General features: G+C 36.9%; 1 protein-coding gene across 1 annotated transcript; it reads right to left on the reverse strand.

The window, feature by feature from the left end:
* Positions 1-4,319: 4,319 nt before the first annotated feature.
* LOC148581266 (uncharacterized) lies at positions 4,320-6,332 on the reverse strand. The gene is made up of 2 exons (XM_088492337.1): positions 4,638-6,332; positions 4,320-4,433 (listed from the first exon to the last, which is right to left on the reverse strand). Exons 1-2 carry the CDS (start codon positions 6,330-6,332, stop codon positions 4,320-4,322), a joined length of 1,809 nt encoding a protein of 602 aa, XP_088348463.1.
* Positions 6,333-16,827: the final 10,495 nt, after the last annotated feature.

Below are 16,827 nucleotides of genomic sequence, written 5' to 3' on the forward strand. Positions count from 1 at the left end.
CTCATTAGAAATGGCAGACAACTCAAGAAAACAGGCATATGGACAAGTAGAGGACGTGTTAGTAAAGGTTGAAGGCCTTTACATCCCTGCTGATTACATAGTCCTGGATACTGGAAAGGAAGAGGACGAATCCATCATCTTAGGAAGACCTTTCCTGGCCACAGCAAGAGCTGTGATTGATGTTGACAGAGGTGAACTAGTCCTTCAATGGAATGAGGACTCCCTTGTGTTTTCAACTCAAGGATCTCTCTCTGCATCCATAGAGAGGAAGCAGAAAAAGCTTCTCTCAAAGCAGAGTCAACCAAAGCCCCCACAGTCAAACTCTAAGTTTGGTGTTGGGAGGCCACAACCAAACTCTAAGTTTGGTGTTGAACTCCCATATCCAAACTCTAAGTTTGGTGTTGAGGAGTCTCAACAAAGCTCTGCACATCTGTGAGGCTCCATGAGAGCCCACTGTCAAGCTATTGACATTAAAGAAGCGCTTGTTGGGAGGCAACCCAATGTTTATTTATCTAATTCTATTATTCTTGTATTTCATGTTTTATTAGGTTCATGATCATGTGGAGTCACAAAATAAACAAAAAAAATTGAAAACGGAATCAAAAATAGCAGAAGAAAAATCACACCCTGGAGGAGCATCTGTCTGGCGTTTAGCGCCAGAACAGAGCATGATTCTGGCACTGAACGCCCAAAATGGGCAGCTTCTGGGCGCTGAACGCTAGAACAGGCATGGTTCTGGCGTTCAACGCCAGAAATGGCTAGTAATTGGGCGTTGAACGCCCAAAATGGGCACCAACCTAGCGCTGAACGCCCAGAGTTGTGTGCAAGGGCATTTTACATGCCTAATGGTGCAGGGATGTAAATGCCTTGACACCTTAGGATCTGTGAACCCCACAGGATCATCTCAGGATCTGTGGACCCCACAGGATCCCCACCTACCTCATCATCTCTCTTTCCATTCTTGATCATCCCTTCTGTCTTTCATTTACCACTCACATCCATACACCCACTACCTTCAAAATTCAACATCTTTCTCCCACCCAATCCCACCCATATGGCCGAATACACACATCCATCCATCTCCTCCATATCTTCTTCTTCTTCTTCTATTCTTTCTTCTTTTGCTCGAGGACGAGCAACATTCTAAGTTTGGTGTGGTAAAAGCATAGCTTTTTTGTTTTTTTTTTTTCATAACCATTGATGGCACCTAAGGCCAGAAAAACCTCTAGAAAGAGGAAAGGGAAGACAAAAGCTTCCATCAATCTATAGCTCAGTGGTAGAACATTTGACTGCAAATCAAGAGATCCCTGAGATACCTCAGGGGATACATTTTCTTCCACACAATTATTGGAAGAAACTAAGGGTGGAACATCAAGAGCACTCCATCATGCTCCATGAAATCAGAGAAGATCTAAAAGCAATAAGGGAGGAGCAACAAAGACAAGGAAGAGACATAGAAGAGCTCAAGGACATCATTGGTTCCTCAAGAAGGAAACGCCACCATCACTAAGGTGGATTCATTCCTTGTTCTTATTCCTTCTGTTTTTCATTTTCTATGTTATGTGCTTATCTATGTTTGTGTCTTCATTACATGATCATTAGTAGTTAGTAACTATGTCTTGAAGTTATGAATGTCCTATGAATCCATCACCTCTCTTAAATGAAAAATGTTTTAATTCAAAAGAACAAGAAGTACATGAGTTTCGAATTTATCCTTGAACTTAGCTTAATTATATTGATGTGGTGACAATGCTTCTTGTTTTCTGAATGAATGCTTGAACAGTGCATATGTCTTTTGAAGTTGTTGTTTAAGAATGTTAAATATGTTGGCTCTTGAAAGAATGATGACAAGGAGACATGTTATTTGATAATCTGAAAAATCATAAAAATAATTCTTGAAGCAAGAAAAAGCAGCAAAGAACAAAGCTTGTAGAAAAAAAAATAGGCGAAAAAAAATAGAAAGAAAGAGACAAAGCAAGCAGAAAAAGCCAATAACCCTTAAAACCAAAAGGCAAGGGCAAATAAAAAGGATCCCAAGGCTTTGAGCATCAGTGGATAGGAGGGCCTAAAGGAATAAAATCCTGGTCTAAGCGGCTAAACCAAGCTGTCCCTAACCATGTGCTTGTGGCGTGTAGGTGTAAAGTGAAAACTTGAGACTGAGCGGTTAAAGTCAAGGTCCAAAGCAAAAAAAAGAGTGTGCTTAAGAACCCTGGACACCTCTAATTGGGGACTTTAGCAAAGCTAAGTCACAATCTGAAAAGGTTCACCCAATTAAGTGTCTGTGGCATTTATGTATCCGGTGGTAATACTGGAAAACAAAGTGCTTAGGGCCACGGCCAAGACTCATAAAATAGCTGTGTTTAAGAATCATCATACTAAACTAGGAGAATTAATAACACTATCTGAACTCTGATTTCCTATAGATGCCAATCATTCTGAACCTCAATGAATAAAGTGAGATGCCAAAACTATTCAAGAGGCAAAAAGTTATAAGTCCCGCTCATTTGATTGGAGCTATGTTTCATTGATAGTTTGGAATTTATAGTATATTCTCTTATTTTTATCCTATTTGATTTTTAGTTGCTTGGGGACAAGCAACAATTTAAGTTTGGTGTTGTAATGAGCGGATAATTTATACGCTTTTTGGCATTATTTTTAGTATGTTTTTAGTAGGATCTAGTTACTTTTAGGGATGTTTTCATTAGTTTTTATGTTAAATTCACATTTCTGGACTTTACTATGATTTTGTGTGTTTTTCTGTGATTTCAGGTATTTTCTGGCTGAAATTGAGGGACTTGAGCAAAAATTAGATTCAGAGGTTGAAGAAGGACTGCTGATGCTGTTGGATTTTGACCTCCCTGCATTTAAAATGGATTTTTTGGAGCTACAGAACTTGAAATGGCGCGCTTCTAATTGCCTTGGAAAGTAGACATCCAGGGCTTTCCAGAAATGTATAATAGTCCATACTTTGGCCAAGAATAGACGACGTAAACTGGTGTTCAACGCTAGGTCTCTGCCCAATTCTGGCGTCCAGCGCCAGAAAAGGATCCAAAACCAGAGTTGAACGCCCAAACTGGCACAAAAGCTGGCGTTCAACTCCAAGAAGGACCTCTACACGTGCAACACTCAAAGCTCAGCCCAAGCACACACCAAGTGGGCCCCGGAAGTGGATTTATGCATCAATTACTTACTCTTGTAAATCCTAGTAGCTAGTTTATTATAAATAGGACATTTCACTATTGTATTTGACATCTTTGGACGCCTGGTTCTTAGATCAGAGGGGCTGGCCATTCAGCCATGCCTGGACCTTTCACTTATGTATTTTTAACGGTACAGTTTCTACACTCCATAGATTAAGGTGTGGAGCTCTGCTGTTCCTCAAAAATTAATGCAAAGTACTACTGTTTTCTATTCAATTCTTCTTATTTCGCTTCTAAGATATTCATTTGCACTTCAACCTGAATGTGATGAACGTGACAATCATCATCATTCCCTATGAACGCGTGCCTGACAACCACTTCCGTTCTACCTTAGACTGAATGAGTATCTCTTAGATCTCCTAACCAAAATCTTCGTGGCGTAAGCTAGAATGATGGTGGCATTCAAGAGAATTCGGAAGGTCTAAACCTTGTCTGTGGTATTCCGAGTAGGATTGAATGAATGAATGACTGTGACGAGCTCCAAACTCGCGATTGCGGGGCGTTAGTGACAGACGCAAAAGGATAGTAAATCCTATTCCAGCATGATCGAGAACCGACAGATGAATAGCCGTGCCGTGACAGGGTGCGTTGACCATTTTCATTGAGAGGATAAGATGAAGCCATTGACAAGGGTGATGCCTCCAGACGATTAGCCGTGCCGTGACAGGGCATTGGATCATTTTCCCAAGAGATGAGCGAAAGTAGCCATTGACAATGGTGATGTATCACATAAAGCCAGCCATGGAAAGGAGTAAGACTGACTGGATGAAGATAGCAGGAAAGCAGAGGTTCAGAGGAACGAAAAGCATCTCCATTCGCTTATCTGAAATTCCTACCAATGATTTACATAAGTACCTCTATCCCTATTCTATTATTTATTTTCGAAAACCCATTACTGTTTGATATCCGCCTGACTGAGATTTACAAGGTGACCATAGCTTGCTTCATACCGACAATCTCCGTGGGATTCGACCCTTACTCACGTAAGGTATTACTTGGACGACCCAGTGCACTTGCTGGTCAGTTACACGGAGTTGTGAACCATGGTTTTGGCATCATGTTTTTGGCGCCATTTCCAGGGAAAGAAAGAGCAATGAACTTTACATAATTAAAGTGTAATCACGATTCCGCGTACCAATCATCTACTTGGATATTATTGATATCATCCGAAGATTCTCGTCCAGAGTCATCATCTGAACTTTCAATTAAAAGATTGTTAATCTGATCCTCAATCTGAGGATCAAGGTTCAGATTATTAATCTTTCTTTTTAACCTACAATATTTGCTAACATGTCCTGGTTTTTTTCATGTATAGCAAATAATGGGATTTTTCTGTGGATACTTTTGAAAATTCTTTTGAAAACTTTTTTCATTTTTAGAGTTTTGAAAACCTTTTCTAGATCTCCTAAAAGTTTTTTTAGGATTGGGTTTAAAAACCTTTTTGTTGGATGGTCTCTTAGATTTCCTTGGATGGCAAACAGGAAGACCGAATTGTTCACAGAAAGTTTCCAAATCGATATGATTTTCTATTTTTTCTCGAGCAAGTTGCCGTTGGATTTTGTCATCTTGACAAATCTTTAGAGCAACTTTTTGGATAAAAGAAATAAGTTGTCCATAACTTAACTCGTCATAGGGTATTATCCCGTCTGGAGTTAAGCTGCGGATTTTGTCCCTTACTTTATCTCCCAGGGATTTGGGAAGTCCTACAAGGAATGTTTCTTTCCAGAAAGGTTGTTGACTGTCTTCCCTAGTATAGACCCTAGTGAGAAAGGTGTCTTTATACCACCGAAAGTTAGACAAAGTTTTGCACCTTAGATTAGAAAGTAATTCAGCAGAACGATCTTTCCAAAGGGATGGGTCACCAATGAAGTGGCTGGCTATAGTAAAGATTAAGGTATTGACAGCATCAGGGATAGGTTCCCCGTCGTCACCAATGATGGGTTCATTTTGATCATTGACTTTTATAGTAGAAAAGATTGAGTGTTTTTGGTTATCAGAAAGGTAGTTATCCCACCATCCTTTGAGTTGACCACTAAACCCAGAAATAATAACATTGGCTATTGCTTCTTCAGAGGTTTCATGAGCAGCTTGGTAAGTTGTTCCTACCATAGTCATATGCTGAAGCATACTCATGATGTTATATTCGGTTTTGCCGTCTATGTTCCATTCATAGACATTATTGGCATTGAAGCTGACAAAACATAGTTCTCTTTCTTCGAGAGCTAGATCTGGAGCGGAGACACGATTATATCCGTATGCAGAAGATTTGGTTAGATCCTTCCACTTGGTTATAGAGTTGGTCATAATTGGGCTGACTTTAAGGGATGATTTTCCCGAATCATCACTCTGATCAGAGGAAGATTCACTAGAATCATGACCAAGAGCATTAATGGCTTTGGATGAACGGGTTTGAATACGAGATGTAGACTCACCAGAGTTTATAGGAGTTTCAGGGATAGTGGTGAAACGGTTTAAAAGTTGGTCAATTTTTTGAATGACTTCTGAATCACCAATTTGTTTTTTTAAAATGGAGGTTTTAAGACTTTGCTTTGCCCTGCTACTCATTTTGAAAGGTTTAAAAAGTGGTTTCTCAATACTTTTAGAAGTAGATGCTTCAAAAACATTTTTCAAAGAGAAAGTAGATCCTGAAGATGAAAGGTTGCCACCCAAGCATTGTAAAAATCTATTGGTATAATTTGATTGCTCAATGAGATTTTTAATATCTTTTGGGGCGACAGCTTCATCTACATTCTTTGATTTAAAGGGAGGGGCCATAACAGGGTTATGTCCTTCCGTATTTGAAATAATAAAAGCTCCTTTTGGAGGAAACTCAGATCTGACTAAGTTCCCGTCTTTGACTTTCCAAGTTGAAATAACATTTGCTAAAAGCGAAGTTTGTTTGGTTTTGAAAGGATAATCAATATCATTTTTGATGGAATAAGCATGAAACCATTCAAAGAAAGGAATATGCTTTTTAACCTCATTTAGAAAATTATAGTACTTTTCTTTGAATGATGAGATTTGAGCAGCTGTATAAGTACATAAATACCATTTTCTGTGGAGGTCATACTCCTTAGAGTAAAGGTTTTTACGTAAAGCTTCTCTATTTATAACAAATTCTGTGCTACTCATGGGTACCATCATTCATAGAAGAATATGTTGGAGATTGAATGGAAGATTGTATTTCAATTTCAATATCATCATCCGAGTGCCTACCCTCGGTTTGATAAACTGCTTGAGAAATGTTCAAATTATTTTGTAATCCCAAAATATTAATTTCAGAATGTACGGGTTTTGAGATTTTTGAAAACTGAGATTGAGAAGTCACAGAAAAAGACCTTTTTGCTGAAGCAAAATCATTGGATGTTCCTACTTTAGACCTGGAGGAAAAAGAGTTTCGTCTGTCAAAGAAAATCTCTACTTTCCCTGATTCATCTTGTTTTATTTCTCGTAAGAGAGGTGCTTGTCTAGGTTGTGTTGGGATAGCTCTGTCAATAGACCATGACTGGGGAAGATCAATTTCATCCCACCTTATGAGCCTTGGGATCATAACATTGGCCTTTGTCATGTCAATGACAAACAAAGTAGTTTCACGATCTTGGGATTTAAGAAGGACTCTAGAATTACAAGTGTTCATGACCTTGTATTGAATCCTATAGATTAAAGCAGCTGGAATGGATCCTTTCTTCATGTTAAGACCATGAATTCGGATGTTTAGGAAAAGAGAGTCAAGAATGTTAATGTCTAACAAGCTGACCATTTTATTTGGAAAATAGTTGAAGTAAACTGGACCGTGTCCTAGACTTGTTTCAACTGTTCCGATAAGGGAATCTTGGAAGTCATTGTGTCTAATATCTCTAAGACACATGAGAATGGAAGCATTCAAACCTTCTCAGATGAGAGGTTTGACAGCAACTTAGACACACCCTATGTGAAGATATCTGTAGTGACGGACATGTTCTCTGACAGATTGTTTGGTTAAAAGATGGAATTTCTCACCGGACTCTAGTCCCAGAGGAATGTTGTTTTCAGCGGTTTTGATGATATAGTCTGATTTCCTTTTGTTGTCGTCAGGGACGTATAATTCATCTTGGGGGATTTTGGGTATTTCCCAATTGTCAATGGCTTGATTGATATCTTCGAAGTAGACTTCTTCTTCAAAGATGTTATGTTTGGGAGAGAGTTCCTCAGGACGAGCAACTTTCTCAGTAAGGGGATTGGAGGAAGAATGGGTTGGAGAGGTAGAGGAGGAAGATGGAGAAGAAAAGGAAAGACGTCTGGAAAGAGAGTGGAAGAGTTTAGACATATTTTCATAAAATCTGATATCGATGCCCTCCTTTGGTTCAGAAAGAACATATATATTATCACTAAACTATCACTCAAATTTTTGAATCTAGGGTTTTTAACTCTTTTTCTTTTTTTTTTTTTTTTGAAATCTCTAAATCCATAGCCACCAGAAGTTCTTACGTTTGAATCTTATCACTTTCAAGAACATCGTCAAATTAGCCTTACTGCCCATCAACAAGGGTCTTACAGCTACCTTTCCTTTAAGTGATAAGATTAAACAGCCTGTACTTCCAAATTTAAAGAGTGGTTATTTTTGACATATACAGATAATAAGAACATGAATAGTAAATAAGAACATGAACAGTAAACATAATTTCCAGATCCATGAACCTCAGAGATAGTTTAATGATAATAATAACATTCCTACTTCCCCATCTTATTACTATATATATATATATATATATATATATATATAGTAATAAGATGGGACAAAAGTCACCCCAAAGAGAATAGAAATGAATAAGGAATGCCACTACAAAAAAAAGGGTTAAAACGGCGGTTATTTTTGGAAATTACGGCGGTTAGAACTGCCATTATTACAAAAATGACGCCTCCAAGAAACGCCGTTATTCTGAGCGCCATTCTGATTATTACGGCGGTTTTCAGAAAACCGCCACAATTACCTATGGATAATACGGCGGTTTTTTGAGGGTTAAAATGGCGGTTTTTGATATGTTTAAAATGGTGGCTATAACCGCCGTTTTTACCAGGATGTTGTGGCATCGTTTCTGTTTAAAATGGCGGTTTCTAACCGCCGTTTTTACCATTATAACCGTCATTTTTACCAGGTTATAATGGCATCTTTTGTGTTTAAAATGGCAGTTTCTAACCGCCGTTTTTATCAAAATATAATTGCATCATTTTCATTTAAAATGGCAGTTTTTAACCGCCATTTCTACCAGCGTATAATAGCATCATTTTCATTTAAAATGGGAGTTTTTAACCGCCATTTGTACCTAATTATGATGACAATTTTATGCTTTTTAAAATAAGATTGAAACAACCAATTTAAAGTGATATTTTCGAAACTCACTTAAAAATCTCGTAATAACCAAAAGACATAGCCATAAATCAAACATCATAAGATGATTTTTAATTCATACATGATTCAAAAGTCATAATCCAAGTCATAATAGAAATGTCATAATCCAAAAATAAAGTATCAAAGTAACATTTTTCAATAATACGTCTTTAACATATAATCCTTAATATACGTCTGAACATATCAAGCAAGGTCATGCTTCCTTGTTGATTGTTCCAGAAGACCTACTTCCTAACTCTTTTGGTGATGGAATCTCACTCTCCTGATCCAATCCCTACAACAAAAATATAATTATTATGAGCACAAGAAATGCAAGAAAAAGGCATATATTGATATATATTTTAGGTCTGATTTAATTTAGAGGTTCACAGCATATCGAACCATTTTTTGATGCCTGTGCAAGGCCAAAATCGGCTATCTGTGAAACGATGTGACACAGGAAAAAAACCGAATCAATTAACACTTAAAAGGTGTCTATGACTATCTAAATATTACTGCATCATAAAATTTGTGCAGTTTTTGAACTATTCAGTTCTGAAAAAAGAGGATGAATAGTTATCCCACCTTAGCAACAAAATTTTCATCCAGAAAAATGTTGCTAGACTTAATGTCTCTATGGCACAAAGGAGGATCACAATATAAATGAAGGTACTCCTGCATGTGACAATGCAAAGGAAAAGTGTGATTCAACAATAAAAATACCAAACAAGAAGATATTAAAGCTTGATATTAAACTAATCAATCATATGTACCAATGCATTAGCTACGTCAATCGCAATTTGGATTCTAGTTCGCCAACTTAGCGGTGTTCTACCAGGAGCTGCACAACAAAAAAAGAATAAAGTGAGATCGGGTTTGTTAGGGGGAACAAGCTAATAGATTGAGCTATATTCCACAATTCTCTAAGGCTATTATTTTGTTGAATAGATAATTGTTATTAGAAAAAGATGCAGAAGAGCATAATAGTAATATCTTAAAGTGTACTATTATTGAAAACAATATATAGATAGAGGTGTCCTTTTAAATCCAACCAAATAATATCTTAAATGTACCATTGAAAAAAATGTATAGATACTAAGAGGCATACAATGAAGATGATCTAAGTCTCAGTCTCACGGATATTTGATAGTTAAGAGGTCTCATAAACCCCCAATATAACTTGCATATCTTCAACACTAGCAAGCCCAACAAATGGAGTATTGTCAATATTCCATGTTGCAGCAGCCAGCAGATGTAGGTATTTTCCTTTTCACTTTAATTAATATCAAGTTGGTTAAGTACTAAACAAATTCATCCCATTTCTACCTATCCCAAAAACAACTATATTTTCTCAACTTGGATAAAAAGACTCCTTCTCAAGAGAAATAGAAACTTAATCATCTTATAAAATTTAATTAATCAAATTCTTAATAATAAAATTTAAGTATGGGTAAATAATAATATTTAAAAAAGAAAAGTCCCAACAAGAACAATAGAACTTACTGCACGGAATCAGGAGGCAAAAGAAGCATGGTAAATGGCTTAGATGGTGGAACAATAGAACTATAACTAGGAAGGGCATGCTTAAAGGTGATCATGAGTTTGACTTTTGAATAGAGTTGCTGATGAGTGCTCAGAATTATTTTGGCTGTATACATACCGGTACGAGATATATGAAAGGAAAACTCAACCTTCAAGGTATGCATGTCATGAAAATGAATCTTACGATCCCAATTCTTACAAGAAATTTAAAATTGAAAATTTTTATTTATGGAATGACTTATTTCAATTTCTTTTAAGGTATTTTTTATAGTGGTTATTATTCACTTATCTAACTCAAATATAAAGAAATAGATCCCACATCGAAGCGTATACCAAAATACTCTGTTTCTGATTAAAAACCGCAGCAGCTCCTTGGACACCCTCTGTTTCTGACTCGGTTAGAGCATTTAGATGAGAGCTTAAGTCCTTAACCTACAAATCAACAAGTTAACTACCAGACTGTATACTAAACCGACGAAGGTATGACAGAGAGTAAGAATGAAGTGGAAGTAAACTTTTATGATTGAAAAATACTTTTTATTATAACATAAAAATGCATCTTTCATGTTAGTTGCAGCTAATAATTAAGGATTTTTCAGAAGTTTTAGTATTTTTTGTGCATTTAGTACTAATCAACCACATTTGCCTAGAGCTAGAATTTATCATATCTAATTATACTATTTACTAGCTTTGAAATTTGTAAGAAATGTTGTATCGCTAATTGTTGTAGAACAAATGATAAAAGCATGTAGTCCTATTTGGTGCAAACAAACTTATGGCTTGGGGTCCCATTTGGTTTCTCTATAAAGGACTAAATAGAGTGTCATAATAGAAAGATTTATATGAAGTTGAACCAAAGTTTTATGATCTGCTTCCACTCATCACACTCATTCAGTGAAAGTCAAATTAAATTACCAATACTAATTAAGCAAAACTATAAAGATTTGAACTGATGAATATATATAATTAATAAGACTAAAACTGGTGGTATTTGAGCTAGTTCTGGACTATATTCACATTGCTCAGAACCACCATAACCATTAACTCTTACTTCATTGCTCAATGGCAGCAGCAACACCAGTGCCACCTAAAACAGTATATCAATTACAGATTCATTGAATTTCTCCTAGATTAAGAATTTTCTCCAATATGCAAACAACAAAATCAACTTTTAACCATATCACCAAATCAAATGTGTTGCATTAGCATCAATTTTTAACCATAGATAAGAAATTGAAGTTAGATGAAAAAAATCCTCAACGAAGATAACAGCCAAAGGAAATATTATAACAAGGCTTCTCAATGATTTTTTTGTTTTGGGATTAAAGAGAAAATTAGACAGCAGAGGAGGAATACAAAGGACAACAGATTCTCTTTACAAAAATGAGCAATCAGAAGAAAAGTTCAAAATTCTAGAATATGCAATAAGCATAGCATCAAAACTAGGCATTACCTTAACTTTATCAAGAATAACCAACGGTCCAGCAACACCAGACACAGTTCTGTATTCTGCAACATCAAAAAACAATCTTATTCTTGCCAATGTGATAAACTGATCAACCCAATAACCATTCAAAAATACTTTTCTTCCCCACAATGACAAGCACAAAAAAGAAATGGTGATTTGCTAATTCATCAACCAGTGAAACAAAATGTTTACCACTTCAAAGCATTTGATATTCAATAACCATCTACAGTTTAGGAGCATTATTTTGCTTTAACTATTTTCTCAATCAAATTGCTGCTCGTCACTTTCAAAAGTTTCTTCCGAACCCTAAAAGTTAAAATTGAACAAAACGTCCAAATTATGTATTGCGATACAGTAAGAGGAGGAATGAACCTCTACACCGGTTTTGGCTTGGAAGTTGACAAAGGAATTCCTCTCCTGCAGAACGCAATCCCTAGTGGGGGATCTGAATGGTAAGGAAGGAAAGGAGAGACTCATCAAAAAGGAAGGAAAGGAGAGGAAAGGAAGGAAAGGAAGGAAAGAAAGCTGACCTAGATCGTCGTAGAGGAAGGCATTGACGATTTTGGCAGAGAAGACACAGAGGATGACAAGGAGAGGAAGCTAGAGGAGACGTCACCGGAGGAAATCGCCGCTGTAGGAGATGTCGTCGATGCAGATGCAGATCGATGCCAGAGGAGATGTCGCTGGAGGAGATGTCACCGGAGAAGGTCGTCGGAGAACGCAAGAGGAACGGAGATTGTCACAGAGGCCATACAGGAGAACAGCGTCACAGCAGTTCAAAACTGCCCTAATCACAGCGTCACAGTGTCACAGCTGATGGGGACGACGGAGCGGAGGTAGAGATCGCGGGACATTGAAATAGGCTCAACGAGCTTGAGAACATAAATGAAGATGTAAGCGAGGGAAGAACAGAAGGCCATGTGGATCATGGTGAGTGATATTGGGTAGGGCCAGTTGTACATCTTGTGATCTAAGATGTACTTGTTGTACATGATGACCGTGAAGCTCAGGAAGATCCATATCGCGACGTAGGTGTATGATAGGATGATCTTCTTCACGACGCCGTCCGAGACCGCCATTGTTGATGGATTGATTGATGGATCTGTGGTTGTAATTGGCTTTGTAACCCTAACCCTGAGATTTGGGGGTTTTTGAAGAGTGAAGAGGGGTGGTGATGTATAAGAGAGAAAGAGTGAGATCTCAGATCTGGCCGAATTTCAGGGGATTGCCATTCAATGCAATTTTTTCAAGTACAGTACAACAATGGGGGTTCAAAACCGCCCTAATTACAAAAACCGCCACAAATCCAAAAGTAAATTATGGCATCAACGGAAAATGTTAGAATATTCAAATATTATGGCGGTTCTTCAAAACTCCCATAATATAAATGCCATTTTAACTTCTTTTTTTTGTAGTGTGCATATGTGATGTAAATGAAAGAGCATATATGAATGTGTGAAAAAAGTGAGAATAGGAAAGTTAGGTTGCACATTTTTGTTATTGGATTAATAAAGGTTGAATTGGATACTTAAACTAATCAAGGATTCAATCAATTTAGTCCACTTAGCCATATCTATCCCACCTTGACCCTAACCCCATTAAAACCCTAATAAGTCCTCATGATAATTGCATTCATGCATCACATGGTTGTTGATTGTTAGATGAAAAGAAAATCCTTGAAAACATGATTAGAAGAGACTTGTAAAGTGAATTGACCTTAAACACCGAATGATTAGAGCGCATACACTCCTAGTGAGGGTTCAATTACTCAATTCTATGTTTCCACACCTCGTATCATGCGTTCTTGCAAGTTGCTTCATTTTGATGAGATAAATCAATTCTTTAGATTTTGTTTGCATTGAATTATTTCTTTGCTTGGCCCTATATGTCTATATACTTGCTTGGAATTTGATTGTTTGTTTTCACCAAATCAATAGGAAACTATATATATATATATATATATATATATATAGTATACCCTACATGCATTTAGATAGTTGCATTCAATAAGTTGATTACCCCTTTTGATTATTCTCCTTGTTTGGTTTAGTATGATGAAATGCTATTGTTTAAGTGTGGGAAAACTAATGAGTCCATATTTTTCGATATATTTCAGCTTGATTTGAATAGATTTCATCACATAAACTCACACTTATTCACTAAAATAGCATATATTTGTGTTTTATCCATAGATTGGACCTAAATGTGAAAACATCCATTTTTATATCTAAATTGGTGATTTTAATTCCACTTTCATGCCATTCAATGCCGTGATATATTTTGTGAGTGATTTCAGGTCATTTTTGCAAGATTGGCTAGGCAAAAGTGGAAGAAAGCATGTACAAGGGAGAACACTTGAAGAAAACAAGGAAAAGCACACACAGACAAGTGTGCGTGCGCACAAGTACCCGTGCATACGCACAAGAAGGAATTTGTAGGTGTGCGTACGTACAGGTGGACTTTCAGCAAAGTGTGCATACGCACAGGACCCTGCACATGATTTCATTAATGAAACGCGTGATGCGCGATTTTGGGAGCCTTTGGCCAATTTTTGAAGGCTCAATGCTGAAATTGAAGTGCTATATGAAGGGGATATCAACACATATGAAGGCATTAGGTTTTATTTGGTAGCATTAGCTAGAATTAGGACTTAGACATAATTTTCCATAGTTTTACATAGTAGGAGTAGGAGTAGTGTAGATTAGGGAGAGCTCTCTTAGGATTTTTAATTAGGGTTCATTGTAGCATTTTATAGCAAGTTTTGATTTTGGATTTTGCTCATCTTTTGTAAGTACTCTCAATTTCCTCTTTAATTTTACTACTTTTGCTTTTATGTTCTTATGGTTCAAGTTACTTTGTTTATATATGCAATTTTGGTATCTTGAAGTTTTGATTGATGAATTTAATGTTTTATACCTTATATATGCTTGATTGCATGTTTATAGTTGGTCTTATGAATATTTTGGTTATAGATTTTATTTTTCTTTGCAATTTCCTATGTCTTGGTTTTATGCCCACAAGCTGTTTGTGAAAATGCCAATTATGAGTTTTGAGTAGATTTTCACACCTTGGCTTGGGATTTGAGTTCCTAGGATACTAGAGTCATAATGTTCGACATTTAGTGGCAATTCTTGGGTAGTTAGTTGACTCTTGTTTTTATTGACGCTAGCTTTTTACTAACTAGTTTGGTAAGTTAACTAGGACTTATGGATTAAGGTCAATTATGCTTGCTTGACCTACTCCTCGATGTTAGGGTTAACTAAGCGAGATTGACTCATCATAGTTGCCATAGTTGTGGTTATGGCGATGATAGGATTCCTTGGATCCTCATTCCCAAGTCAAGGCTCTTTTTATGCATTCCTAGCATTTTCACTAAGTTTTTATCTTGTTTCCTTTTTAATTGCATTAATTATCAATTTTGATCATTCTTTAGTCCTTTCATTTCTTAGTTCTTTTAATCTTTTGTTCTTTGATTACAAAACCCCTTTTCCCTCACAACCGAAAGTGCAACACTTCGATTGCATCCTAGGGAGAACGACCCGAGGTTTAATTACTCTCGGTTATTTTAATTTGAATTTGACATTTGATTAAGAGAATTCATTGTTGGTTTGGACTATGCTACTAACGAATTGATTCTTATTTTGATTGATTCTAAATCGACAATAATTCTCTCTTATCACTCCCACAACGATAGCACAGTCCTATCTTAGTTTGGCATGGCTAGTCTGGATGGTATCTCCCGCATCTTTGGCACTCCAAATCTTCTGAAGTAGCCTTTGCCCACTTTTCTTTACCATTTCCCGTGGGGTTGTCATTTTTTCGGTAATTGTTCCAACCTTGGGAAGGCTGAGGTGGACACCCACTCCTTTTGAAGTCTATTCCTCTCAGCGCAAAACTCTTTGTCTAGATCCTTTCTATGGGACTCCCTGTGGTCACTCCTCGCTATATCAGTTTTCTTGCAACACTCTTCCACCACTCGACTATTGTTAACTAACTCCGCAAACTCTTAACCTCAAGAGGCGCCACAACTCGCATGATATCATCCCTCAAACCATCTTGGTACTTCATACACTTTCACCCCTCATATTCTTCAGGAGCACCCTAACAAACCTGTGAGAAATGACACAACTCTTCAAATTTGCTCGTATAAGCAGCCACCAACATTGATCCTTGTTTAATTGTAGTAGCTCTAATTCCTTAGCCTGTCTTGCAGAGTTTGAGAAGTATTTCTTGTAAAACTCCCCTTTGAACATCTACCAGGTAATCACCTCATCTCTATTCCTTTGCTGTAGCAGTCGGTAAGCTCCTTGCCACCAGTGTTGCGCTTCTCCACTTAACTGATATGCAGCGAATTCCACCAACTGACTCTCAGGTACATGTTGCGCTTGCATTGCCATTTTCTATCGCCTGGAACCAATTATTGGTTTTCGTCGCATCATTTGAACCCTTGATATTGGGGATTGACCTTCAAAAAGGATGCCAAAGTTATCGGACCTCCATTAGCTTAGTTCCCCTCAAGTCCGTTACCGTTCCCGTTCATTCATTCCATAACTTGGTTTGTAGCCGTAGTATTTACGCACATCGGATTCATAAAAGTGATAGAGGGAAATCGTCGGTTAAAAATTTTCACAAAATAATTCCATTTCAAGTATAGTTCCAAACCAATAGACAACCTTTAATCAAAGTTTAATTTGTTTATCACAAGTACAAACCCAATAAAAACCGAGAGTATTTAAACCTCAGGTCATCTCTCAAGAAATTGCAGGGAAGTGTGCATGTTATTGGTTATGGGTGTATATTTTTTGGGTTTTGGGTTTGATAACAAGAAATTAAAACTAACAACTAAGAAAAGTCTTGGCAAGGAATGAGAATTGAAATTCCTATCCTCATTATCATCCTCAATTATGATGGTAATTGTCTTTTGCTCTCACTTAATTAACCTCTAACAATTGAAGGAAAGTCAAGTGAGCAAAATTGACTCTAATCCAAAAGTCCTAATCAAAGATTAGTTTTAGTAGAATTCAAGCCAACAAGAAATCTTCAATCACCAATCAACAAAAGAGTTTGATAACTCAAGAGTCTCTAATCACTCAACCCAAGCCAAGAGCACAAAATTCTACACTAAAATCCAACCAAGTATTCTATCAAACACTTGGAAGGCATAAAATGAAAGCATAGTAAAATAGCAAGAAATAATAAATTCTATGACTACCAAATGCAAGAAAACAATAATAAGAACTCAATTAAAG

Source organism: Arachis ipaensis, chromosome B10 (assembly GCF_059453495.1).
Source record: "Arachis ipaensis isolate K30076 ecotype BB chromosome B10, ASM5945349v1, whole genome shotgun sequence".
NCBI lineage: Eukaryota > Viridiplantae > Streptophyta > Magnoliopsida > Fabales > Fabaceae > Arachis > Arachis ipaensis.

Coding starts and splice junctions, on each gene's coding strand:
- LOC148581266 (XM_088492337.1), bottom strand. CDS start 6,332: ATGAGTAGCACAGAATTTGTTATAAATAGAGAAGCTTTACGTAAAAAC. Junction 4,434..4,637: donor AGAGACCATCCAACAAAAAG/GTTTTTAAACCC, acceptor CTTGATCCTCAG/ATTGAGGATCAGATTAACAA.